The 25,566-nt window shown below is 33.6% G+C and overlaps 4 protein-coding genes and 2 long non-coding RNA genes across 8 annotated transcripts; 1 reads left to right on the top strand and 5 right to left on the bottom strand.

The window, feature by feature from the left end:
- Window positions 1-332: 332 nt before the first annotated feature.
- Window positions 333-4,497, bottom strand: LOC140825959 (triphosphate tunnel metalloenzyme 3-like). 2 transcript variants are annotated; one of them, XM_073188022.1, is made up of 2 exons: window positions 3,538-4,497; window positions 333-532 (listed from the first exon to the last, which is right to left on the bottom strand). In XM_073188022.1, exon 1 carries the CDS (start codon window positions 4,168-4,170, stop codon window positions 3,565-3,567), a length of 606 nt encoding a protein of 201 aa, XP_073044123.1. In that variant the 5' UTR covers window positions 4,171-4,497; the 3' UTR covers window positions 333-532; window positions 3,538-3,564. The 2 variants fall into 2 exon arrangements, with proteins under 2 accessions (XP_073044123.1, XP_073044122.1); XM_073188021.1 differs by having other exon boundaries at window positions 3,566-4,493.
- LOC140825960 (uncharacterized) lies at window positions 643-3,531 on the bottom strand. Its single transcript, XR_012116759.1, has 2 exons — window positions 2,685-3,531; window positions 643-2,597 (listed from the first exon to the last, which is right to left on the bottom strand). It is a non-coding gene; the product is annotated as an uncharacterized lncRNA (long non-coding RNA).
- Window positions 4,498-6,478: 1,981 nt separating the features above from the next.
- On the bottom strand, window positions 6,479-8,581 carry LOC140825958 (arogenate dehydrogenase 2, chloroplastic-like). Its single transcript, XM_073188020.1, has 2 exons — window positions 8,001-8,581; window positions 6,479-7,903 (listed from the first exon to the last, which is right to left on the bottom strand). Exon 2 carries the CDS (start codon window positions 7,852-7,854, stop codon window positions 6,721-6,723), a length of 1,134 nt encoding a protein of 377 aa, XP_073044121.1. The 5' UTR covers window positions 7,855-7,903; window positions 8,001-8,581; the 3' UTR covers window positions 6,479-6,720.
- A 3,288-nt stretch (window positions 8,582-11,869) lies between these two features.
- LOC140828156 (protein PLANT CADMIUM RESISTANCE 2-like) lies at window positions 11,870-13,451 on the bottom strand. The gene is made up of 5 exons (XM_073191142.1): window positions 13,166-13,451; window positions 12,990-13,061; window positions 12,583-12,792; window positions 12,258-12,367; window positions 11,870-12,053 (listed from the first exon to the last, which is right to left on the bottom strand). Exons 1-4 carry the CDS (start codon window positions 13,368-13,370, stop codon window positions 12,279-12,281), a joined length of 576 nt encoding a protein of 191 aa, XP_073047243.1. The 5' UTR covers window positions 13,371-13,451; the 3' UTR covers window positions 11,870-12,053; window positions 12,258-12,278.
- A 2,349-nt stretch (window positions 13,452-15,800) lies between these two features.
- LOC140825957 (uncharacterized) lies at window positions 15,801-17,758 on the bottom strand. Of its 2 annotated transcripts, none has more exons than XR_012116758.1 (3): window positions 17,580-17,758; window positions 16,426-16,682; window positions 15,801-16,291 (listed from the first exon to the last, which is right to left on the bottom strand). It is a non-coding gene; the product is annotated as an uncharacterized lncRNA (long non-coding RNA). The 2 variants fall into 2 exon arrangements; XR_012116757.1 differs by having other exon boundaries at window positions 15,805-16,033; window positions 16,129-16,682.
- Window positions 17,759-18,366: 608 nt separating this feature from the next.
- LOC140825956 (bifunctional purple acid phosphatase 26-like) lies at window positions 18,367-25,298 on the top strand. Its single transcript, XM_073188019.1, has 10 exons — window positions 18,367-18,517; window positions 19,110-19,316; window positions 19,739-19,939; window positions 20,194-20,305; window positions 22,111-22,337; window positions 22,971-23,109; window positions 23,791-24,011; window positions 24,341-24,462; window positions 24,588-24,749; window positions 25,112-25,298. Exons 2-10 carry the CDS (start codon window positions 19,143-19,145, stop codon window positions 25,188-25,190), a joined length of 1,437 nt encoding a protein of 478 aa, XP_073044120.1. The 5' UTR covers window positions 18,367-18,517; window positions 19,110-19,142; the 3' UTR covers window positions 25,191-25,298.
- The last annotated feature ends 268 nt before the right edge of the window (window positions 25,299-25,566 follow it).

Here is a 25,566-nt window from a genome sequence, read left to right as displayed (position 1 = left end):
GGCTACTTAAATTTGTCGGTTATACCACAATTACTTGTGAACTTAGATATAAGATCGCAGCATATAATTTTACTTTATGATTGATTGTGAAAATAATATGATACCAAAAGCCATTTTTTGAAAAAGAAATATTACATGACACTGGGATAGGTATGTGTAAATCTAAAGTTAAGGTTTTATACTAGACCAACTGTTAAGACAATGCAACATGCTATCAAGTAGATGTCAACATGAAATTGAGAGGATTTCAATTTTTTCCAGAAAATGTGCAGCAGACTTCATTTATTTATTGTTGAAAAGAAGAAATAAACAGGAATTTGAAGCAGTTATCAAGGCATGATGTAAAATAGAGAAAATACATCAATAGAAGGTGGCAAGTGCTCTTAGTCAATACCGAATATATTAGAGTATAGATATCAACCATGAAAATGTAAAGTAGAAGTATTGTTGCAGGACCAGTTGCGCGAAAGGAAATTTCTTTTTCATCCCACCTTTGCTTCAACCATGGCTCGACGTCATCCGCTCGAATATCCTGAATCATGAAATCAAAATGCCTCTTTACTTAAGATTAAGAAAATACACAAGGAAATTAACATGCTTTCTAAGGGACAAGAGGATGATTCTCAACTTACTATTTTAAACCAGTAAACAACCATTCTACCCTTATTCGTCTCGACACGAGAGATTTTCATATTTTTCCTATCAATTATTGTTTAACAAAGAACCCTTACTTTATTACACAATTAGTAAAGTCTTGCTTGCTTTCTCGTGGACTACCACATCAATCACGAATTCACGATTCATGAACTACACAAGAACAGGCCCCATTGCTCCAAATCTGAATCCCCCAACCTAACCCCAATAATAATGGATGTACAAGTTATTAACTAAAACTTCAATAGACCACATTAACCATGTCACGCCCCGGCCCCCAGGTCGGCGCTTGCGCAACTACAGAATAGGCCCCTATAGAAACTACTTTGTATCCGTCATTGTTTTATAAAAATGGTTAACTCAAGTTGCTATACAAGATTATTGTAAACCCTCATAAAAAATTTTAAACTTTTATTTTCAATCAATAAGAGACGAGTATCACAAACCATGCAGCACAAACTAATATACACATAAAAAAACTAATGCTCCAAGTGACAGTGACGTGATGGTTTAGGCCTTGGGAGACAAGGGAACTAGAGCTAAATTTGTACAGATCCCTTCTTATTCCACTTTTGTCTATCAAAAATAGCAAGTTATAAATTAAAAATAGGAAACACGGGAACATCATTAAAGAACAAGTATAATACACATTGATCTTGGTAGCATATGAATATTTTCTACGATAAATTATCAAATAAATTTTCTTGAATGTTCAAATTTAAATTTGGACGAAACATCATCTTATGGTTAGACCCTGACTCTTGCCATTTTTAGAAAGCAAGCCTTGTCTGGTTGACTAGAAAAATAACTGATTGTTAGCAACTTTTGGTACACACAACATAAGTTAGGCTGCAAACAAAGAGCGCATTTACATCTTAGTGTTCGAGTTTATCTAAACGGTTGAACTATAAACTTAAATTTATAAACTAAAACTACTGGCACTTAGTCAAAATTTTAAAAATATAGCATCGTACTTTCCTTCAATTCCACAGAAACCATCATCTTTTTCCCTGAAATTTTGATTCGGTCAAATATGTCATAAAACTCATTCGAAACCTCCCAAATCACTACCCATTTCAAACTAACTCACCCACATGCCGCTGCAAGCGTCTCCTCTCAGCTACTCTGCTGCCGCAAACTCAGCAATCCATTTTCATTTTTACCAATGATACACATTTCCGGAACGACTAATTAGGGCAAGCTGCTATGGACCCACTAAACTTAATTTCTATTTATTGCTTCTTCAAATCTACGATGCTTGAAGCTTTTCAATGCTTCCATTGAATTTGTACCACAAGTTTTTATGGTTCAAGATGGATCTTCTAAGCATAAATGTTGCAATGATCTTCTAGCCAAAATCAATTAAATAAAAATTTCGACTACCTATATGTATATTACTCAAAATCACACAAATGTTTCGGGTACCCGAAATTTTAGGGTCAGGTTCGGGTAGTCAGAATGAATACCGACCCGACAAAACCCAAACCAACCCGATGCCTACCCCTAAGTAAATGTGACTCTTAAACTAATGCAATCGGTTAAATTTGAAGAATTGTAATACTAAACTTTGCCACTAGCATTTTCTGAACAAAAATTTAAACACAAAGGGGTCTATGGCCTACTCTGACCAGCAAATTACTTGTTAGGAAGCTTTCAGATTTTGTACATTTATTGTTCCTTTCATGCAAGTAACTAAGAACTCCAACGAAAAATAATCAAAGGAAAACATTGGAAACCTTTAGCTCGTAGAAGAGCAGTCTTTTTGAAAAAAAGTTGGAGCTTATACTGTTCTCGAAGTGTTTTGGGTTAAGGACTAAAAAAATTTCTAAACTTAAAACGATTCAATGCTATGAGTCTTAAAAGACTATGATATATGATAAGGTTTGTTAGTAGACCTTGCATTGGGTGTTTCATAACTTGAATACTTGTTTCTGGTAGAGTTACTAAGTGATGATCGTCATGTCCCCTTAGGGACAGACCGTTGTATGTTTTTACTAGAATGACAATTTTGAGTTTCAACTCCAAAATACGAATTTGTGATTCGAGTCTCAACTCGGCACCTTCATTAAGAAAAGACAGAGGTAACACAAGCCTATTTACCTATGAATGCTTAGCTATACCAGCAACTAATGCATGAGTGGCCCCATCAATTGCAACGTGATGTAAAACCCTTGGATATTCAGTTAATTGATAGAGCTCAGCCGACATCATAAGCACATTCTCTTTCTCGCAAGTCAATGCTGACCATATTAATGCATCGTGAAAGTCAAAACAGCATACTCGAAGAATGGCGAAACAAACATCAAATACAACTGAACTACGGTTGATACACTAAGTTGAGAAAATATTAATAATGGATTATTCACCAGATTACATAGTCGAACTCTGCAGCATGAAAAATAATTAGAACCATTGTGATGTCGAATATATAAAATTTCAAAGTTGCGCATAATTTAAATGCTAAATTTTGTCTAAGGTTGCTTTCCAGATCCCTAGTAAGAACAAAGCCATTTACACACCAACATCCATTCAAGTATCAAAGAAACTCATCATATTTAACCAATAAAGACAATTACAAATTTTAAAAATAAAACGAACCTATTGTTTTAACTTGAAAATTTCTTTTGACCAAAGGCTCCAATCAGACACAAAACAGATGCATTAGCAAGACAGATGATCTATTATTAAAGAAGTTGGCTGTATTATAAGTAGAAAAGAATAATTGACAACTCAGTAACAAGAAATCCGTTTTAGCAAGCATAGAGATAATACATATCACATACGTACTTAATAATGAACCATGTATCACTTCAGATGATGACACTAAAATCTACTACGAAGACAACTAACCGCAAAACGAACATGAAAAGCAATTTAACATACTAGCCAACAGCCGATAAGAGATGCTTACTAGGTTGGCAACTTTCCAGCCCGGAAAATTGCAAACTTTGACATAGCCGAATCAGAGTACTCAATTCCATTTTCTTTAAAGAACTCCTCGATCATTACCTTAACTCTCTCAGGCTCCAGGCTCTCGCACTCCACCTCGTACAAATCCCCGAATTCGTAGCTAACCTCATCCACCTCCAATTTTACCTCATTCCACTCATACACATTTCTCACATTTCTAAACCCTCCCAACCCCACAAAACCAGATACGCCAAATTCTTCTTTTACTCTTCTCAGAACCCTTGAATCCACTTCCGTTAGCTTCCCAGGGTCCTCAAAGCAAGCTCTCCCTATGGCAGGGTCCACCTCCTCCTCGTCTTCCTCCACACGGCTCACGCCGTTGCTGATAATTGCTTTGGCCTTGAGGCAAATGAAGCATTTGGGGATGTTAGTTTTCTCGTGGAAGCGAAGACGGAGTGTGGCTCGGCGTGAGCTCAACTCAGAAGCCGAGCCGTCAAAGAATGTGTTGTGTTGATTATGGGTGATGACATGAAACGGAGAAAGTAACGAGAGAAGCTTCTGATAGGAGGCTTTGTTCGGTAATCGGAGCTTAACTTCAATCTCCATTATGTTTCTCAACAAAGACGACTTATTGACCGAAAAAGAACCAATTTTTGAAATGAAACGACGACAAAATTATGGTGGTATATGATTTGTGGTGTCACGAGAGGCCGATGCGATGGGATTTGGAGGAGGGATCGAGGGAGGATCGGTCGAAGTGGTGAAGTAGGGAGGAGGACGCGATAGTGGCTGCAGAGGAGGACGAGGCGGCGGCTCGCTTGCGGGCTTCTTCGAGTTCCTCTTTCTCTTCAACTTTGACCTCTAATTTTGTCGGCTTCCTTCTAAGCATCTCGCCTGTTCGGTGGATCTCGAAACCCGAGTACCCATTTATCATCATGGGTTCGTATTTGGAACCAAATTTTCTCATTAATATAATTTCAAGAAATATATCAAATTTCGCAAAATTCCATTATAACAAATATCTTCTAGACTAAAAATAAAAAATAGCTTCGCTGACATAAATTCGACCCTTCCCTTGAGATTATAAATCTGTTAAAAACTTGTGTGAGACGATCTCACATGTCGTATTTTGTGATACAGATCTTTTATTTGAGTCATCTACGAAAAAGTATTACTTTCTATACTAAGAGTATTACTTTTTATTGTGAATATCGGTAAAGTTGACTCGTCTCATAAGTAAAAATTCGTGAAACCATCTCACAAGAGACCTACTTATAATGTTGGATTTATCGATCATTAAATTTAGGTTCGATTTTCCTTCCATTTATGGTGTAATAAAGTTTTTCTCCCACGTTAAGTGGGACTTATGCAATCGACCAATCATTTGATCCAACGAGAAGTCATAATGAACCATTTAGCTAAACTAAATATTTAGCACAATGTTCATTACTCACATTTTGGCTTGACGACTTACTGTCCAGTTGACTTAATTTTTAAACCGAATTCCACTGTCTATGGCACTGTTCAATCAATTTTTGTATCGATATGTTATTCAATCATTTAATTATCCAAATCAATAGCAATAATTAAATGTTATTGAAATTTCTTGTGAATTGTTAAAGATGAAAGTAATATGATCAATAATCGACAAAATATTATATCACATCGAGAAAATAAAGAGAGATTGCACCGGTATGACCATAAATTTAGTACATATAATAACTATAAGAGTCGTCATCACCACAGTACATCCCACTAGTTGTGAGATCGGATACACGAATATTAGTTTTCGAAACTAAACGATTTTGCACATGTCATCTCTTAAATCAAGATATATCTTCCTTAATCATCTTATTATCCAAGTTTTCAATGATCTATCATTCCTTCTACTTTTTCAATAAAATCAAACCAAGATATCCCGAAAAATTACAACGAAATCTCGTTCCATGTAAGTTAATATATGCTCGTTTTTCATATATCTATACACCGAATTATAGTTGACTTAGCTATACCTTTTGTCGCATAGATAATATATGTACCGGCCTTTCCCCCAAAATATTATCGAAATTAATAATTTCGGGCTGTCGGAATATCTTAGTTCATCATAACATAATATTTAAATATGACATAAATCGGTTGAGAAGTGAGAAAATTTGTCAACATAAAAGTTGTAGATATGATCAAAAATGAGTCTTAATCATGTACCTTAGTTTTGAAATGTTATATTTTCAAAATTGAGTCTTAATCATGTAACTTTAATTTTTAGTAGTTTTGTTTTGTTTTTTTTTTTGTTTTGAAATTTTAGTCATTTTCTCTCTAACTGCTACGCAGCACCACACATTAATATTGTGCAAAAAAATATTAAGATTAAAAAACAAGCAAACAAAGTTAACAAAATATGATTGATGGATAAAGTAGGGGCCAACATAACAAAGAATTGATCATAGATGATCAAAATTGCAAATTTGTTAATATTATTATTATTATTACAAGATAACATTGTGATGAAGCAAAAAGCGTAAATAAAGTTTCATGATATTGATTAAGAGTTATCGATTTTCCTTGTAACACTTTCTCAGACGAGCCTTTTGCACAACATTTGTTTAGTGCGATTTATATAACTAACATAGTTTATAGATTATTGCGTTATTTCGAAAGTTTACTCATTACATATAAAAAAAAAAAAAAAAAAAAACAAATGTGGATTCCATTGTAATAATAAAAAATTATTATTAAAGCCACGTTTACATAGATCAACAAGTAACAAGTATGCCTTAATAACCATGACTAAGGCCATGAGGCTTGGGAACATTATTATATTTTACCACGATGCCATTTAGACCTTATCGATAAAACTAAAGAGAGCACAGGAATGGTAAGAAACTTTGAAGCAACTAGTTGGCATAAATTTTTCTATAAAATATTTATTCATTCAAATCCAATCCCCAATGAGAGCCTCATTCGTTTATAAGACAGTAACATAAACAAGAGATTCCAAGTATCATTATTGACATCAAAATAGGAGAATTATGCATTAGTCATAATATATTAAAAAACCATTCAAAAACTCCATCACATCAACTTAGGAATCGCTTTCACTCCAGAAACTACGTTGAAAATAGCAGGCAAACGTAGCACCGGCACAGAATCGCCATCCTAACGGCTGTTGCCGCCGCCGTCGCTGCTTACACTCTCTGATGCAGATGGCAACGACGAAGTCCCATAATTCTTGAGCAGTTTCGCCATCATCGGTTTCTGAGCACCTCCCTCCTCGGATTTCCCAAACAACTGCTTCCTCAGGACTTCATGTATGTGCCCGAACAACTCCTTCTTCAATGCCTCAAACGCCAAATCCAGTCTCTCTATCTGTTCCATTGCATTCTCGTTATACATAAACAGCCCATAGTACAGATCAAAACTATCACTAGAAGTATTTCCCACCAAATCCAACAAGGTTTCATAGCCTCTAGTGTTAATTGGAGTATCTTCCAGGTCCAGCTTTCCAAGAATTCTCCCCACTGTATGAGTAATAAATTGCGATCCCGCGGCATACTTATCGTGCTCCGAGCACGACATCTCCTCCATTCTACACCCTTCTTTCTTGAAAATATCCAAGAAACTGTCAACCCTCCTTGATCTAGAATCTTCATCACCAATTCTCACTTTATCAAACACAAACGGCAGATCCTTCCAGCTGTATTTCCCACTTTCGGGGCCAAACATGGGGTGTGTGCAGAGTATATCGAAGTGGGTGGGAAGAACCTGGAGGAAAATGTTCTTTGGAAATTCTTTCACAGACAAAACATCTACAAACAGAGTATTCCTTCGAAGCCGCTGCAAGGGCAACGATTTGAGCACTTGCTCCGTCGAAAGTATGGAAGTGCACATGAGAATCACATCAGGGTGATTCTCGCAGAGGTCGTGCACATCGGAGAAGTAAACTACGCCCATTGATTGCGCGATCGAGAAGTAACTGGATCGAGAATAGGCGTAGACCGTGTGCCCCTGCAGAATGAACGTCTTCGCCAGGAATTGGCCGAAGTTGCCGAACCCAACTATGGCGATTTTGAGATTCGTGGACTGGGTGAAGCGGGGGTTGAGTTGGGCTTCGTAATCGTACGGCTGGGCAGCATCGATTGCTCGGACTGTAAGGCAGCGGCGACAATGGTGGTGCTGCGGAGGCGACAAGAACAGTAGCTGTTGGCGGCTAAGAGGTTGAAGGGAGGGCAGGGCGGCGGAATTGGCGGCGGCGGCTGCTGCTGTAGGGTTGAGTGAGGAAATCGAAATCATTTCCACTGGAATGATTGGATGTTTCCAGGATCTCAGTCAATGAATGAATCTATGGATCAATTAACGAAATGAAAATCATAGATTCAATGGTAGAGAATGTGTGTGTATATATATGATACCCAACACACCTTTTAGCGTGTATTTACCTCATTTAATAAGATTTTTATTAAGATTGCATTCCGAATACGCTGACTGTCGTCTCAATTCCGCCGCCACCAACCCACTATTTTCATATCTGTTGTGGCATTTCTTACATTCTCCACCCCCCAAAACCCATACCTTGTGCCCACCTTTCACCTCTGCACTGCTATTTTCGTTCTCATTCTCCACCGGCTGCGGCCAATCTTCTTTCCAAATCTCCTGCTCACCAAACTCAGGCGCCACCATTTCTATCAACAAACTATCATTTTCGCCCCCCCAATTTAAGCCCAACTCAACCTTCTTCCACCATCTCGCCCAATCTACTCCCCATCCCCGTACCCCACCTCAATAATTGCTCCTCTCCCAAATAATTTCCACGTTCAAGAGATTTTGAGGCGGGTTTCGGTTCTTCAAGATCACGACTTTCCGCTCTAAAACCATGCCCAGTCTCCAAATCTACCCAACTGCAGCTAGTGAGGGGGTGGGTCGGCCGTAGTCCGTACAAAGGCATGGCGACGGCGAGACAGTCGTGCATACGAATATGGTTTTCGTCACGAGAAATTTCTGTCACGTGGGGAGAAAGATTTTGAATAATTAATTTTTGTTTTTCATGTTTCGTGTCATTGATAATATCAATGAGAATAAAAAAAATCGAAAAGCTGATGTTTGTCATTTTCCGGGTTGAATATATATATATATATATATATATATATATATATATATATATATATATATATATATATATATATATATATATATATCAAAAATTAGTTATTTTAAATGTCTCAAATAATATAGTATATGCAAAAATTTGTGTAAGACGGTCTCACAGGTCATATTTGTGATACAGATCTCTTATTTGGGTCACCCATGAAAAAATATTACTTTTTATGTTAAGAGTATTACTTTTTATTGTGAATATAAGTAGGGTTGACCCGTCTCACATATTATGATCCATGAGACGGTCTCACATGATACTCACTCAGTAGTATAAATAGTATAGATATATCAAAATTCCAATTAATTGTATATATAATAGTAGGAAATTGATATTTACGATTTATTTTGTGTTATCTATACTTTATTTAATGTGTAAAATACGTGTCAAATTTATTCACAAATGAAGTACAAATAACAAAAAATAGGGTGTAAATATCAACTTATATAATAATAATATAACAATCTATGCTAGAAAGAAAATAAATTATATTTAATTATGTATATATAATAATGTACCAAGATAATGTCTCTAAATTTGCTTCAAAATTTTATGCTAAAAAGGAAATAGATAGTAATGAAACTAATAATGTACCGCCAAAAAAATTTATGCTAAAAACAAATATATATTAATTAATGCTATAGATAATAATAATAATAATAATAATAATAATAATAATAATAATAATAGAGTAATTCTTGCCTCATATTATGTTTGGTTTATCATTCCTATACCATTCATATATATCAAAATTTCAATAAATGATAATATAATAATAATAATAATAACGGCATAATATAATTGATTCTAAATTTGCTTCGTGTACAAAAATCAGAAATTTAATGTCTTCAAATTTATGCTAAAAAAGAAATCGACAGTAATAAATGCTACGTATAATAATAATGTAGCAATTCTTGGCTCAAAATTTGCATCGGTTCAAATTTGGTTAGGTTTACCATTCTTCGGATTTACCATATATATATATATATGTCAAAATTCCAATAAATTATATTTATAACAATCTACCAATTTTACCAATCAAAATTTGATTGGTCTGCAATCAGTTAATTTCTTTTGTTCATGTATACATGAACATTAACATAAATGATGAAAACTTCAATCCAAATACACAAATGGTTATGTGAAATACATTCTTCAATCAGAGCGATGAAATTACATCTGATTCGTTTGTTACGATCTACCTTCATATAAAAACAGACGATCTGACATTGGAATATACATTACTTTACATAACAAAAATAAAATGCACTTAAAAAAACGATATGTGATGTTTTTTCTATGAAATAATAGTAAAAATTTCTACGTGACATTCTTTTACATAACAAAAATAAAATGTGCTTAAAAAACATTATGAAATTAATGTGAGGAGTTACTCGTATACATTTCAAAAATGGTACGCGCGTGGGTACACGACCTCACCCACGGAAATATGCTATATAATAATAACGATACTTCTGTATTATATATCTTTACTATTTATATTTAAGCATGAGCATTGGTTAAAAATAAACCGGCCGAGCTGAAACATTAAAAACCGAAAACAAAACGATTTTTTCAAGTGTAAACCAATTTTTTAATGAAAAATTCTAATAAATCGAACCGAAATAAAATTTTGTGTTAAACGAAATTCCAACAAAAAAAAAGATCAAAAAAGCAAAAAATCCGCTATTGGAGCAACTATAGAAATGGCTCCACACGTGGCGCATCATTCATTTTTATTTTAAATAGTTTTGTTATATTTTATTATTTTATATTTTAATTAAATAATAAATGTTATAATGTTTTTTATTATTATAAATAAATATTAAATTAATTTATTAGTAAATTATAACCATTTTAATACTTTGAATTGAAATCAATTAACTATAAAAATTATAAATTTAACAAATAAACAAATTAAATTACTCGTGAATTAAAATATGTACAAATTACTAATGACAAATAAAAAAATATAACAAAACAACAACTAATAAACAACAAAATTATGAAAATAAATAGATATTTAGTAGTAAGGTAAACCAGATCCCGATACTCCAATTTCTAAAAAATAGATTCAAAGTTGTTCTCATCTCGACGTTCAATTTCAAGTCTTTTTTGCAAAATTTTTTTTTGTTGAATTTTAGTATACTCAAGCATATTGGATCAAATTTTGTGTTTGTGTTGTATTTTTTATTTAATATCAAATGCAAATATTTTTTCCCTTCCAATATTTTTATTAAAAATAAAAAATTATAAAATAACGAATTCAAATTTTAATAAATAAATTATAAGATTTAATTATTATCATGTTATCAAACTATAAATAATTATTAGAAATTAAAAATATTAATGTTGAATAAAGAACAATATTATCAGAATATTCTATTGTAGTGTAGAAATGTTGATAATATTTACATAACACGTATCAGTGTAGTGCAGTGAGTTGGAGATGACCTTACTGACATTAAAATTAAGACATAAAACAGATTAAAAAGCAACCGAAATGAGCTGATCAACAAACCCAGACAATACACCATTCTAGCTCATATACAGGCTGATAGGATTTTTCGATTTAACCAAGGAGGAAACCCCTAAAGCAAAGACACTCTATTTAGTGAGAGGATTCCGTAGAATTGAATTATTAACAAAAATAAAACATATATAACTCATTAAATAATCCCAAAAATGATCGATATTAATTAAGGGTAAAAACTTGTATGAGACGGTCTTACGAGATGTATTTTGTGAGACAAATCTCTTATTTGAGTCATCAATCAACAAGTATTATTTTTTATGCTAAGAGTATTACTTTTGATTGTGAATATCGGTAAGCCCGACCCGTCTCACAGATAAAGATTTGTGAGACTGTCTCACAAGAAACATACTCTTAATTAAATGGCACAAAAGAAACCCAAATTCCTATCAAGACTATTAAATATCAATGAGTAACACTTGGTCAATAATAAGTCCAATCAACATTACTACAAACTATTACTATGAATATCATATTTAGTATTCTTGTCGAGTGATGCATGTTTTTTTAAAACTATAATGAATCGATCAATCCCATTGGACATTGGATTATTGACAATGACATTAAATAATGTTGTGCTCATTCTTATAAATTTATTATATATATATTATGTTACATATAAATTATGTATTTGTATATCTGCCCAAAACTTAGCTTGTTTCTCTCTATATACGTACAAAAAGAAATATATAATTAAGTTATGCGATTCCTCAAAATTTTTTCTTGCTGTTTCTTGATCATCGTGTTGCTAATCCTTCCCCATTTATCTCCAACTGCAACGCAAGCTGTGGAGGCCTTTCTGCGTGCCTTCCATCCCGTTTATCTAGCCACACAATCAGACATGTTAGTCGTGAATTTATTTCAAATAATCTTGTGACTAGTTCCAATTTTATAGTTTATTTATTTATTTATTATTATGAATTTATGTTTGAGTTGGATTGATTATTTGCGTTCTAAAACAACGTCGTCAAAAAATTAAAAATCGAAAATCATTAAGAATCCTCCTAGCACACCTTTTAACTCCTTGAACTTCTATGATCTTGTCATTGATGCAGGCTGTGGTGGTGTGATTTGGTAAATGGCGACTGCATTCTTTTGTCTCTCAACATTTTCAAACCATCCTTGCTCCATTTCACAAACAAACTAATTAGAAATATTTAATAACCCATAAAGTTACATCTTCTAGCTGTGTCGAGAACAAATTCATTACTATAATTTCATATAAAATTAATTTTGTATGCTCATGCAATATAATATATATATGTGTATATTATTTATTTCGCTCTCGTCATTCGACTATACTATGAATAAAAATACAACTGGATCGAGAGTTTACCAAGACTAGGATCGAATCCCCGATGATCCAGCTCTCGATACTCTTGACATAGAGCGCAAGGCAAGCAGAATCCATGAGCAAGACAATCGATCCAAGGGCTTCCCTTAATGTTGAATCTTGTTCTGATTATGGTACGATTGAAGCATGTGTATGCCCACATGCAATATGTCACCGAGAACAATCCAAGAATTACCAATGCTTCCCTTGTAGCTGCATTTTGAATATTGCAACATATACACTGGCAATTATTAGAAAACAAAATGGAAGTGTCATGCCTAAAAAAATTCAAAATTGTGTCTTTTATAAAATATATATATATATATATATATATATATATATATATATATATATATATATATATATATGCATGTATATAAATTTCTATATATCATCTGTTTGTTTCTTACACGTAGTTCCCTCGGTTATGATCTCCACGATCTCAGAAGCCGTGATGCATGGACAGAACAACGTTTTGCAACCTCGTACGTACAAAAAGAAATTTAAGGGAACCAAAAAAAAAGGAAGGATTGGAAAAGCCTAAATGAGATGAATAATCATCCATAAATTCTTGATAGTGGCTTACAAATTTTCAGGTCACCATGACATCCGAAGAGACTGGTATTCCATTTCGATTCTTGATGTCTTTTTGAATCAATTCCAACCGGAGTCGGTTGTATATAGAGGACACCGGTTGCCGGGATTGGTGGGTTGTGGCCATTATCCGGAGCTTCAAGAGAGAGTAACGACGGTGGAGGATGCCGGAGTTGAAAAAATTGGTAAGAAGGCATGGTTCGTTGGGAGGGGTAGAGAAAATGGGAATCGCAGGTTTTTTTGTGTGCCGGTCTTTAATTGAATAAATGCATGTGTAAGAAAATGCATTTGCATGTATACGTATTGATTTGAACGAGCACCCATTTTTTTAAAATTATATGTTTAAATTTACGAACTTACTCCTGCCGTGCATGTCGATTTTGATACTGTACCCGGTACCGCGATTGTAAAATCTATCTATATATATAAAAGCAGAGTTTTTGCTAAAAATAGTAATTTCCCGCCAAAATCTCATTTCTATAAAAGGAAAGATTTATCATCAATATTGAAATATGTGCACTGCAATAAATGATCACTTCAATTATTATTTGCATTGATTATATCAATTCATTTAATTCAATTTTGAATTTAATTAATTTTTATATTAATTCAAATGTAATTTATGTATTAAATATTTTTTTATTTTTTTATTCAAATTAAAACTAGACTATATTAAAATTTTTTACATTAATTATATCAATCGGTTTAAGTAAAAACTATATAAATAAGTTTAAAATAAAAATGATTGTAATGTTCAGTATAAGTAAATCATCCAAAAATAAATTTACTATTTTAAGTAATTTATTTCTCAAAATACTTACTAAAAAAGAAATACTATATTTAATTAGTTTATTTAAATTTTCTAAAAATAAAATTGGTTGAGTGTTAAAAATTATCATTACAACAAAATATTCCAATGGACATTAATGTACTATCTAATAATCATAAATTTTTTATCCCAAATACATATTATTTCGAAATTACCTTAATTTTAAAGAATTATTGCATTGTAGTTTTCTTCCAAAATCATATGTATATTGTATATCTTGATTTGTCTTCTTAAAAATTCAAATAAGATAGCACAAGAAAATTAAAAGAGATAGATTCAAAAGAATTTCGAATAGACATTAAATTACTTTCGATACACATGTATATTACCCTCAATAATCAGAAATATTTGACACTCAATGCATGCAATTCGGGATTTCCATAATTTGAAAGAGTTAATGTATGTTGTAATTCTGTCAAAAGCGTCCAATGTATAGTTTTTGTCCCTTGAAATGTCTTATTTGAATTTTAAATTATAAATAATGCAATATTGCATATTATATTAAAAACCAATTTTATTAAAATTTATCTTATTAAATTTATCTATTCCAAAATTGAATTCTGAAATGGCTCTTCTTTTCAGCACCATATATAAGTTGAATCCTTTCAAGATGTAATGTTCGTTTAAATTTAGATTTGTTCGTTGTTATGAAATACATATATATGGAAACAACGAGACATTAAGTTTGAAATCTATCTTTCATGATCAAGAAATAAAAAATATTATTCTTCTATTTATACAAAATTTTAATTATTATTTATTACTGATTTGATAATTTTCTTTTGGCAAAAACTTGTGTGAGACGGTCTCACGGGTAATATTTGTGAGACGGATCTCTTATTTGGATCACCCATTAAAATATTACTTTTTATGCTAAAAGTACTATTTTGTATTGTGAAAATGGGTAGGGTTGACCCGTCTCACGGATTATGACCCGTGAGACGGTCTCACATGAGACTCTCTTTTCTTTTATATTACAAAGTTCACGGACACATGATAGTATAATGTCCCGTAATGGAAATGATTAAATCAATTCTAAAGAAAACAAACATCTTATTAGAAGACACCTTTTAAAATTTGTTGACATTATTTTGGAATACACATAGTAAATGTTAATAAAATAACTTTTCTGATTTATACATAATCTACTTATGATCAAATGTTTCATTTTTCTTTCGGAGTAATAGGCTGTTGTGTATATTACGAAGAGATTTTGTAAATTAAATCACTACCCATTTGGATAAAGATATTGATGAAAAAATTATTGTTATCATTCAAATGTGTCAAACACGCGTCATGTCACAAATTGTTTGTGAATGTGGATTTAGACGAAATTACTAAATTTTTCAGAAATAATTTTTATTAATTTTATTGAATGTGATTTAAAAATATTTTCTTATCACATGTTAAAAAATAATAATATATAACTTCTCAAAAAGTAAATAATTAAATATGTATTAAAGTTGATGACCGACATCAATACACTAAACACGATGAACATCATGTTATTGCCTTAAGCTAACACGGTCTAAAATTTTGATATATGATAGTGATTATTATCCAAAAAAAATAATCGACATGCGTTGTATATAAGAAACTTTTTAAAATTAGTGAAAAAATAGTTTTTATTTTTATTTTTTATAATTGTATTATTTTTTAAAATTTAAATATCTATTCATTTTTCACTAATTTTTAATAATATTATCACGTGCATCGCACGGGTTAAATACTAGTAAAAATAATAACTATCTTTCGAGTCATCTAAGAAAATAAATATTTTAACTTTTTTCATTTCTGAAAACTACTGTGATATTTCTCTAAAAAAAAACTACACAGATATTATTTTACATAACAATATAATGTAGTTCAAAAACAAATTAATGTTTGGAACATGATGATTTAGTAGTAATGTATACGAGCAGATTTCAGATCCCTTGCATCCTATAAACAGAAAGGTTTGAAAAACAATATCGATGTCCTACCTAGCCTTGCATGCCACCTCCCTTGCAGCCGAGACAACGCTCATGAACCCTACGATAACAAGAAACGGAGAAAAACAGTTACTGCACTCTCATCGTCTCGCATATTTGATCAAGATGAATACTCTTGAATCGGAAACCACTCACTTGAATCCATCACAAGTTGGGCAAACACATGGATTTATAACCAAAGGATCATAGAGAGGAGACCATTTTATTGTAACATTGCTTTTGCAAAGCTTGCAAGTGTATAATCCCACTCCTTTACAACTCCCACAAAGCCTTCCATATTCCCTCTGCAAAAGCAAACCTGCACGACAATACAGCTTGGAAAGAAATTATTTTTGTTGAAGCTAAAATATATCACAATTGTGAAGCAGCAGCAAAAAAACATAACAAAAAACTCAGAATTTGATATGATGGGAAGAGTGGCATATCAAAAACCTCAGCGATTTTGATGCCCATTAGAATATAGAACGAAAGTCCTTCTAAAGGCAGTTCTAAAGGTAGTTGTAGTATCTCTCCAATCCAGCAGTTTCAACCTTTCTATGCAAGGTGGTTTCTGTTCAGAAACGGAAGAGGTCACAAAACCAACAGCAAACGATCCACCAAGAACCACAGCCACAAAAGTAGCTAACATGTGCAAACCTTTAGACATTTGAAACAGCAAATATTCTGTATTTAGCTCAGAACAAATTTAACTGCAAATAAAATAAAACAGTGTCATAAGATTAAGAATGCCACAAGATACAATTAAACAGCAAAGCTTACCCTGTTTCTTGATACCCGTTTCTCAATTTCGAGTTCAGTATAACACACCGGAAGATCTCATTGGTCTTTTTTACTGTAACTTAAGGCAATTATATTCATTTGTTTACTCCCCCTTTTGCAGTCCCTCATAAACATACAAGAGATACACGGGTTTGATTTCCACCAATTTCTCAATTACACTTATTAATGCTCCAGAATCACTCTGCTGCTCACATTGAATAACATGTATTCATTATACCATCCATTTACTCAAGGAATTCTTACAGCAAGCGATATCCCACGAGGATTATTTTGTCTTCACGACGTGAAATCATGTCAAGAAAAAACTACGAAAGACTACATCGACCGACACTCTCACTATAATGCAGAATTTCAGTATGATAAAGTACGTTATGTAAGAAAATGACAAAATATGCGTAATCTCCCTCAACTTTAGAAAATTGAGACGGTGCTCGCGCCACTTTTTTTGACAACAGGGCTCCGAGATACGTCTATAAATAGCGATGCTTGAGGCCCTAAACACACACCTCATACGAATAAAATACACCAGAGAGTGTTAAGTGCTTAAAAGATTTCAATCGAAGAAAAAACAAAGAACTTGTAAATTTTCAACGGCCGAAACTAACATTCGATTGACTTCTGCATGTTATTCTTCATGTTTTAAATGTGTTGAAACATTAATTTATGAGAAAAATTCTGACACATCAGACAATTGTAGTCAATTCAGCTCAAACAAAAACTCAGTCAATTCACGTAATAAAAAAATTCAACCAAATAAAAAATCTGGAACGGAAATAATTGTATGCAAGCAACACTAAATAACTCACTTTCACATGTAAAAATTTCACCTTTCCTTCGTCTTCATTTTCAATCAAGGATTCATTAGTACTTCCGATTAGGGCTGAAACGATTTGGAAAGAACGAAGAAAGGGACGAGGCCAGAAGCTGCGTCGGCTTGGAGGAGGTGGAAGACAAGATTTGGAACTAGGGGGTTTATGGCCCAAAACCATGGACCCAAATGGATGATAGTGAATTTGGGCCATAAATATAAAGTCCAATAGCCCAAGTGCTTTGACCCAATCATTTATCATTTCTTTTTTTGAGACGATTTTGTTCTAATTGAGTCTCGAATTTGGTCATTCATCATAAATTTGAAACATTGATTTAAGATGACCTACAAGTAGGTGTGAGAGTCACTGACCGAACCGAACCAAACCGAATGTTTTAAACCGAATCAACCAAACTCGAATTTTTTTAAAACTGACCGGACCGATTTGTTTCTGAAAACCTAACATGACAAAAACCGATTTAAAATTGGTTGAATCTGGCATTCTGCCAGTAATCGAAAGATTATTCAAAATATTTTTTTTTTTTTAAAGAATTTTTCGCAAATGAGCAAGAATGAGAACTAATTTCTTAGTTAAATTAAAAGCTCATAGTCCAATAAGACTAAATATTAAAAACATGGCATATATAAAAATTAATATTATTTTTCAAAAATATTAAAAATTAAAACTAATTTCTGAATTATTAACGTCATGATTGCTCAAGCATAGATATGGGCAAATAATTTATTATATTTGGCTTAATTTTTGTCAACATCATCCGTTGGCCGTATTTTCAAGTAATGAGAATCGAACACGTGTCAGAATTAATGAGCAAGGGATGTCTCCCAGCTAACCTGCGTACACGCGGATAAATAATCATCATCACTTCTGACTTTGATTGGAAGCTAGATCATCAGCCTTTGCTTCGAATGTTTTAGGTAATCCATAAATTTTATTGTGTTGGCTCGATGTAAAAATTAATCAGAATTGCATCTGTGAGGGTAATATCAATCGCATTTGTGAATTTAATGTACGAAGCTCGAGCATGCAATCCAGTAAACTTTTTCTCGGGTGAAAGAAATGCTTATGTTAAAAGAAATTCATTTTTATGAAACTGATCGGTGACTTACCTGAGAAATGGAGGATTGTTCTTTAGTTTGTCACTATAGACTATTGATTCCATGTATATTTGGAAATTCCTTTTGTTCTTTGATAAATTGATGGTAGCTGTCTTTTTGGGGGCTAAATGTCTTTCTGTGTGCAAATGTTGAGGAAAAAGGCTTTAAAGCAGGAATAAGAGCGGGGTTTAGGTGTTTATCACAAGATTATGGCTTACTCGTAAATATTCTGGCAGCATGGTTTTAGTATCATCTATTCGAGGATTTCTGTTGGGCCCGTGACCCCTGATTACAGAATAAATTATGAATTTTCGGATTTCTTTTTCATTATTCTCATATGATTAATTTTTTTTTCAATCTCAAGTTGGTTTTTCCTGGTAATGATTCTAGTATTTTCTTGTGGATGTGGTAGATGTATAATCACGACTAAGTACAAAAGTAAGGAATGGGCTCGATGGTGGTGCCTCTTCTGCTTTCGACTTTTTTTATGTACAGCTGCATAAATCATGCAAGTGCTGGTGTGACTAGTGCCTTTGTTCGTAATGAGTGGCCATCAGTTGATATTCCTTTGGACAATGAAGTTTTTGCTGTGCCTAGAGGTTACAATGCTCCACAGCAAGTAAGCCTGCGTGTTCTAGATGATTCACATGGTCCCATTTGACAAAGGGCATATTTGTGTTGACTGCTGAGAGAAACAATATTTATTAAAAGATTTAAGGACATTATGGTTTCTTTTTTTTGGTTACTCAGAATTAACCTGTACTTCAGGGCTACAACAGGATAGTGATGAAATATTGATCAATTGAATGTAAAATACTTTCTCTAAAGTATTAGAGTGTCCTTATATGATGCTTAAGATTTAAGTGTGTTTCCATGCAATTTATGGTTTTCTTCTAGTCATTTGGTGAAGATTGCTGTACATATGTGCTTGGCGATATTGGACTAGACATAATTCTTCAGTTTCATTCTTCTTTTTTGAATTACTTAAGTGGTTTCCTAATGTTTTAGTGGTATTTAACATGTTTTGATTTTTATTTTCAGGTGCACATTACACAAGGTGATTATGATGGAAAGGCTGTCATAATCTCATGGGTGACAGCTGATGAACCAGGATCCAACACAGTTCAATATGGATTATCAGAGGGAAAATATGATTTCACAGCAGATGGAACAGTTCAAAACTATACCTTTTATAATTACAAATCTGGTTATATTCATCAGTGTCTAGTTGATGGTCTTCAGGTACCATTGAACTCAATTTTGTTATGTACAGCTACAGCGACATGTTGACACCTAGATTCTGTAAAATAAAATAAGAAGCTCTTTCTTCTCTTCTGTAAGACACGGTAGGCATGTATATGTTTGAATCAGAAGATACATCTCCTTCCTAAATTTGGTGATTTCAGCAGATATCAGATGCCCCAAAGTACTCATATATTAATCTATTGCACAACAGGTTCTCTTTTCTCATTTGATATGATCGCTAATTTTTCCAGTACTCTACAAAGTATCACTATGAGATTGGGAGTGGTGATTCTTCCAGAAGGTTTTGGTTCCAAACACCTCCAGAAATTGATCCAGATGCTTCTTACAAATTTGGAATTATTGGTCAGTTTTTTTTTATGTTGAATATCCATATTAGCAAACGCCATTCTTGGGAGATAAGGGATAGGCAATATACCGGCTAAGGAAATAAATTATTCTTTTTCCAAGATCTTTGATAAGATTTTCTGAGTCACGTGCTGCGTCCAACCTTTGGGGTCAGAAATAGGATTATGTACCTTGAAAAACCTGTTCACTATTTGATGAAACTGTCTTTCACAGACAAGGTCAATATGTTCCCCAACCTATTTATTCTAAACAGCTATGGGAAGCAAATAAAACCTGAACTGTCCAGGATACACTGTACACTTTGAGAATGGCCTAGAGTTTGTGAAAAATCTCTATTAAGTGTACAAGTGAGAATAGATTAAACTGCAGATGTGTAAAGGTTTATGTTGAAGTTCTGCTTCGTGTTTATAACAGTCTATTACAATGTGCTCTGCACGAATTAAAATCAACTTCCAGTTTACTTAAAGTTAGTTTCATGTTCAATGGTGAACAAATTGTGCTTTATCTTGAACGTAAGAAAGTAAACAGTGAGTTATCGCATCTATCTGTTGTATTATGGCTTTCTATCATTTCTGTGACAGTGACAGGCGTAGACTTGATTGGACAAAAATACTCTAACTTCCTCCATATTACCATATATCATCTCTCCTGAGAAACTTCCCGGAATGAAATCTGACGCTCTTGATATTTTGAATGAAATATATTAGTTTCAAAGGAATATGATTTAGACATTAAGGTCTTCTAGACTTATAAGGAATTTTAATGAGTTTGAAATGAGCGTATGGGATCCAAAATATATAAAAATTAATGGTTAATAAAGTACTTATGTGATCCCAGTTTTTGAGATGTAAGACTTGACGAAACTTATATTTTTTTACTTGCTGAGAAATGAAAAAAGGAGGGGGAGGGGGGGGGGTGCGTGTGTTGGGTGAATGGCCAAATACTGATATTCTCACTCTTCTATCATCTCTGAGAATATATTGCATGTCCTTGAAATGTGCCCTTTTTAAAACTTTTCCATAAGCTATAAAAAACGTAATGTGGGTTCATGCATTCAAAATACACATTCATCTTCAGTTTTTGTGTTCATTATATTTCAGATGACTTTTATGCTGCCAATCAATTCTCAAATTTAAGGTGTTCTTGCAAAATTATTATTGTTACTTGATTGATATTCAGTTCATGAAATCTCCTCCAGTTAATGTGTCAGGAACTTTGTTCATTTCAAAGCATTCTGTTATTGAGAATGATGCATTGGGTTGGAGTGGTTAAATGGACAGGTTGATAAAGATTTGATCTTAACTGTGATGGGTCCTCTTAAATTTTTATTTCCTCCTAAACCAAGCCCAGATGAAAATGAGGGATTCCTTGGCGTGAAATACGAATGGAGTGGTTTGGGATGGCATTTGGGTGAGTGATGGTTTATTAGGAAATTCATTTGCCTGCTTGATCATCTTGTTTTGTATGATGAAAAATCCATTTGTGACATTCCCATATGTTGACCAAATCAAACTGTTGAGACCTAGTTAAGCAGGACCGACTTAGAGGCAAGAATCATGCAAGCAAATTTGCAAATTTCATGGAATAATTTGGAGGCTACAATTTATCGTTCTCAAAACTGTAGTTGTTGGCGGCATATTCTTGCATTTGACCTTGATCTTTATGCCCCACACACACACACACATTATCTTATATTTTACTTTTAATATGGAGTGAGCAGAATAAATTGTTTAATGAAATGATTTCTGTTTACTTGCCTTATGAAATGCCTATTTATGAATCAAATTATTTATTTATTGTAGGTGATCTTGGTCAAACATATAATTCCCTTTCAACAATTGAGCATTGTTGGCAGACTGATGCACATGCTGTCTTATTTGTTGGTGATCTTTCATATGCTGATAGATACGATTATAATGATGTTGGTATCCGCTGGGATTCATGGGGTCGTTTTGTTGAGCGTAGTGCAGCTTATCGTCCATGGATCTGGTCGGCTGGAAATCACGAGATAGAGTACTTTCCACATTTGGTAATAATATGCAGAATGCAGAGATTAAAGATAGCAATGTTTTTTCCAAGATTTTTAGTTGCGGGGGGAGGGAGTGGGGAATGTTTTTACTTTAGTTTTCTTATTATTAATTTTCTTAATTTAAACCTTTTTATTCCATTCCCGCTGTGATTCTATTGAACGTATATTCCTATTGCAAAATGCTTGCATGTTCATTTTTAATTGCCTGAAGATAAGAATTTTCTAGTGCTACATTCTGTTGTCTGACACTACTTACCACTAGTATAAACTACCGAAGAGACAGTTTGTTGTCAAAAAATTATCTTCGTTTGGATTTTACCTATTGACCAAAGATGTAGGCATCTTGTACTGATGGTCATCGGTTGTTTTCTAAATCAGATTTTTTGCTTCAGTTGTGAAATACTGAGATGATTTTTCTGATTCTCTTATGAGAACTATGAGAAAACATAATTTAGTTTCCTCCAACTGTCTCTATATCTCCCCGTATTTATCTCATACCCCCTTTATGTCTGTAGCTTCTCATAATTTATTTTCATTTTATATTGCAGACACAACAGTCTCAAATATAGGCAACATGATAACAACTTCCATATGCTATTCGTAAATCTTCTCTTAATGCCTTTTTTTTTTCAGCGGGAAGTAACTCCATTTAGAAATTATGTTCATAGATACCCTACACCTTATGTTGCTAGTGAGAGCAGTAGCCCACTTTGGTATGCTGTGAGACGGGCGTCTGCTCACATTATTGTCCTGTCTAGCTACTCTCCATTTGGTAAGTTTTGATTTCCACGGTTGTGGTTGTCTTCTTACTTTCATTTAGATGAAATAGTATTAATTTCTATTAGTAAGAGAGAATTATCTATACTGTTTAAAGGAAGTTTGGATTCTTGTTTCAGCTTGATAAGCGTATATTATTTTTCTTATATACTTGAGTGCAAGCACTTGTGAACCCTCCTATGTTGAGTAACAATTCTCTGGTTAGGAAAGCCTTGATACAGTCAAAACTTTCAAATATGCACTCTGTTAGGTTACATATCATGTTTCATTTATCATACAAGAATTTACCAGCCTGCCTCATGTTTCGGCCTTGTGGATTAGTACGGACTGTATGTTACAATGTACTATAGCCTATCCTTTTTCATATTCATCCTTCCAATTTATCTTTATTACAGTTAAATGAATGGAATTTATCTCATATGGCAAGGGATGGTGGTTTTCATGTAACTTTAGTACATTGAACTCCAACAGTTGACTGTCGTGAAAACTGTGATAATAGTCTAACTTTCTTCTTCTTTCTGTTATTCTTAAATAAACTGGGGAAAAAATCCATTTGCGGTAGTGTATTATTGGTTTATTAGTCATTTTCATCTGATAATCTTCTCCTGCATTGATTTTTTTCCGCTATTAATTTTTATACATGATTTGTTCACTTTATGTCTCTTCTTAATTTCAGTTAAATATACTCCTCAGTGGAGGTGGCTTGCTCAAGAGTTGAAACATGTAGATAGGGAGAAGACTCCTTGGCTTATTGTCCTGATGCATGCTCCAATCTACAATAGCAATGATGCTCATTTCTTGGAGGGAGAAAGCATGAGAGTTGTTTTTGAGAGCTGGTTTTGTCACTATAAAGTCGATGTTGTTTTTGCAGGTCATGTACATGCCTACGAAAGATCGGTTTGTCTTCATAACACTATACCTTTTTTGTCTTTTTAACATTTACTCAGTGTGTCTACGCAAAGCTGACCATCCATACAAGTTTTTGACATCGGATTTTACTTGGGCAGATAATTTTTGTCAAACTGTCTAACACTAAGTCTCATTGTTGCTTATCCTAGTAAAACCTGAAAGGTCGTTCACCCTTGTGTGATTCATTTTTGAGGCTCTTCATTTGCCCATTTCTTATTACCGTTTTGTCTCCTTGTAAAAAGTTCCCATTCCCCTGCGTTATTATCATTTCACCTTGTGTTTATGTTGAGTTACCTGATGAGCTTGTCTACTTTCAGTACCGAATCTCAAACATACAATACAATGTATCGACTGGAGCTTCCTACCCTGTTCCAGATAAATCGGCTCCTGTTTACATTACTGTTGGAGATGGAGGAAATCAGGAAGGCCTGGCTTTAAGGTATAGCATAGCATGTTACATTGATTTTCGTAGTTCGTCCTATGCGGTTTGATCTCCTCAGAATCTTCACTTAATACCGGTATTACTTTTTTTTATATGCTTCATTGAATTTGATGCCTCTGCAGATTTAGAGATCCCCAGCCAGATTATTCTGCTTTTCGGGAAGCCAGTTACGGACACTCCACCTTAGAGATAAGAAACAAAACACACGCACTTTACCATTGGAATCGGAATGATGATGGCAAAAGAGTGCCAACAGATTCATTTGTGCTACACAATCAGTACTGGTAATTTCAGTAAACTGCATAATATCTGACTATCTGAGGTCGACCGATATTGTTTTCTTCGCCAACATGTAGACCGTCGTAACCCAATTTTTGTTTCAAACCAGTTAGTGTCATTATATAGATCTGTCAGCTTGAATATGCTTTGGCTTAAATTTAACCACCCCCAAGTCATTTAAGTCATCATATTTCAGTAACTTCGTGCCAAGCTAAAATCGCTTGTTCCCTGAATATTGTGCAAGTTAGGTACCATTAGGATATAGTACCTGATTACGTTCTTAGCTCGGATCAGGGTTAAGAAAGCCCACCTCTCATTTCTTTCATTTATAAAAAATGTGTTCAACCAAATGACTTGGGTTATGCAGGGGAAACAATCATCGAAGAAGAAAGCTGAAGAAGAACCATCTCCATTCAGTCATATCCAAAATGGCATACAGCCAGTGATAGTGATTTGCTTTCTTATGGACACGACGTCACCTTTCCCGAAGAGATACTAAAGGCCTACATGAACGAGTGATTGATGCTATTTTCAAGCCTTTTATCTCATATTTGTATGATTCTTGTATTTGAGGTCGATGGAAAATTATGCTAGCTTTTATGGAGATAGCTCCACTATATTCTTCGTTGTATTCTCTCCTATTAACAATTCACGTGTGTCGATTAAGTAAATAAAGTGAAGCATCTTCTGGTGCATCACATTCTTCTAGTAGCAATTTTAGTTACCTTCGAAAATAAATGGATTCCCCAATCTCGGTGTCAGTTTGTACATGTCGATTTCATGACGGTGTCGTGCAAGTATTAGTCTTAGAAAAATTCACAT

The sequence above is a fragment of the Primulina eburnea genome, chromosome 3 (assembly GCF_022965805.1).
Source record: "Primulina eburnea isolate SZY01 chromosome 3, ASM2296580v1, whole genome shotgun sequence".
Classification (NCBI taxonomy): Eukaryota; Viridiplantae; Streptophyta; class Magnoliopsida; order Lamiales; family Gesneriaceae; genus Primulina; species Primulina eburnea.
Note: the sequence above shows the minus strand (reverse complement) of the source record. Positions and strands in the feature narration are given on the sequence as shown.

What these genes read in the sequence shown, in the direction of transcription:
- LOC140828156 (XM_073191142.1), bottom strand. Translation starts at nt 13,370, where the DNA reads ATGCCTTCTTACCAATTTTTTCAACTCCGGCATCCTCCACCGTCGTTA. An exon ending in CATAACCGAGGGAACTACGT is followed by an intron (nt 12,793 to 12,989) that starts GTAAGAAACAAA and finishes TTCAAAATGCAG; the next exon opens with CTACAAGGGAAGCATTGGTA. An exon ending in GGGATTCGATCCTAGTCTTG is followed by an intron (nt 12,368 to 12,582) that starts GTAAACTCTCGA and finishes AAATGGAGCAAG; the next exon opens with GATGGTTTGAAAATGTTGAG.
- LOC140825958 (XM_073188020.1), bottom strand. Translation starts at nt 7,854, where the DNA reads ATGATTTCGATTTCCTCACTCAACCCTACAGCAGCAGCCGCCGCCGCC.
- LOC140825956 (XM_073188019.1), top strand. Translation starts at nt 19,143, where the DNA reads ATGGGCTCGATGGTGGTGCCTCTTCTGCTTTCGACTTTTTTTATGTAC. An exon ending in GTCTAGTTGATGGTCTTCAG is followed by an intron (nt 19,940 to 20,193) that starts GTACCATTGAAC and finishes TAATTTTTCCAG; the next exon opens with TACTCTACAAAGTATCACTA. An exon ending in TTACAAATTTGGAATTATTG is followed by an intron (nt 20,306 to 22,110) that starts GTCAGTTTTTTT and finishes TATTTATTGTAG; the next exon opens with GTGATCTTGGTCAAACATAT.
- LOC140825959 (XM_073188022.1), bottom strand. Translation starts at nt 4,170, where the DNA reads ATGGAGATTGAAGTTAAGCTCCGATTACCGAACAAAGCCTCCTATCAG.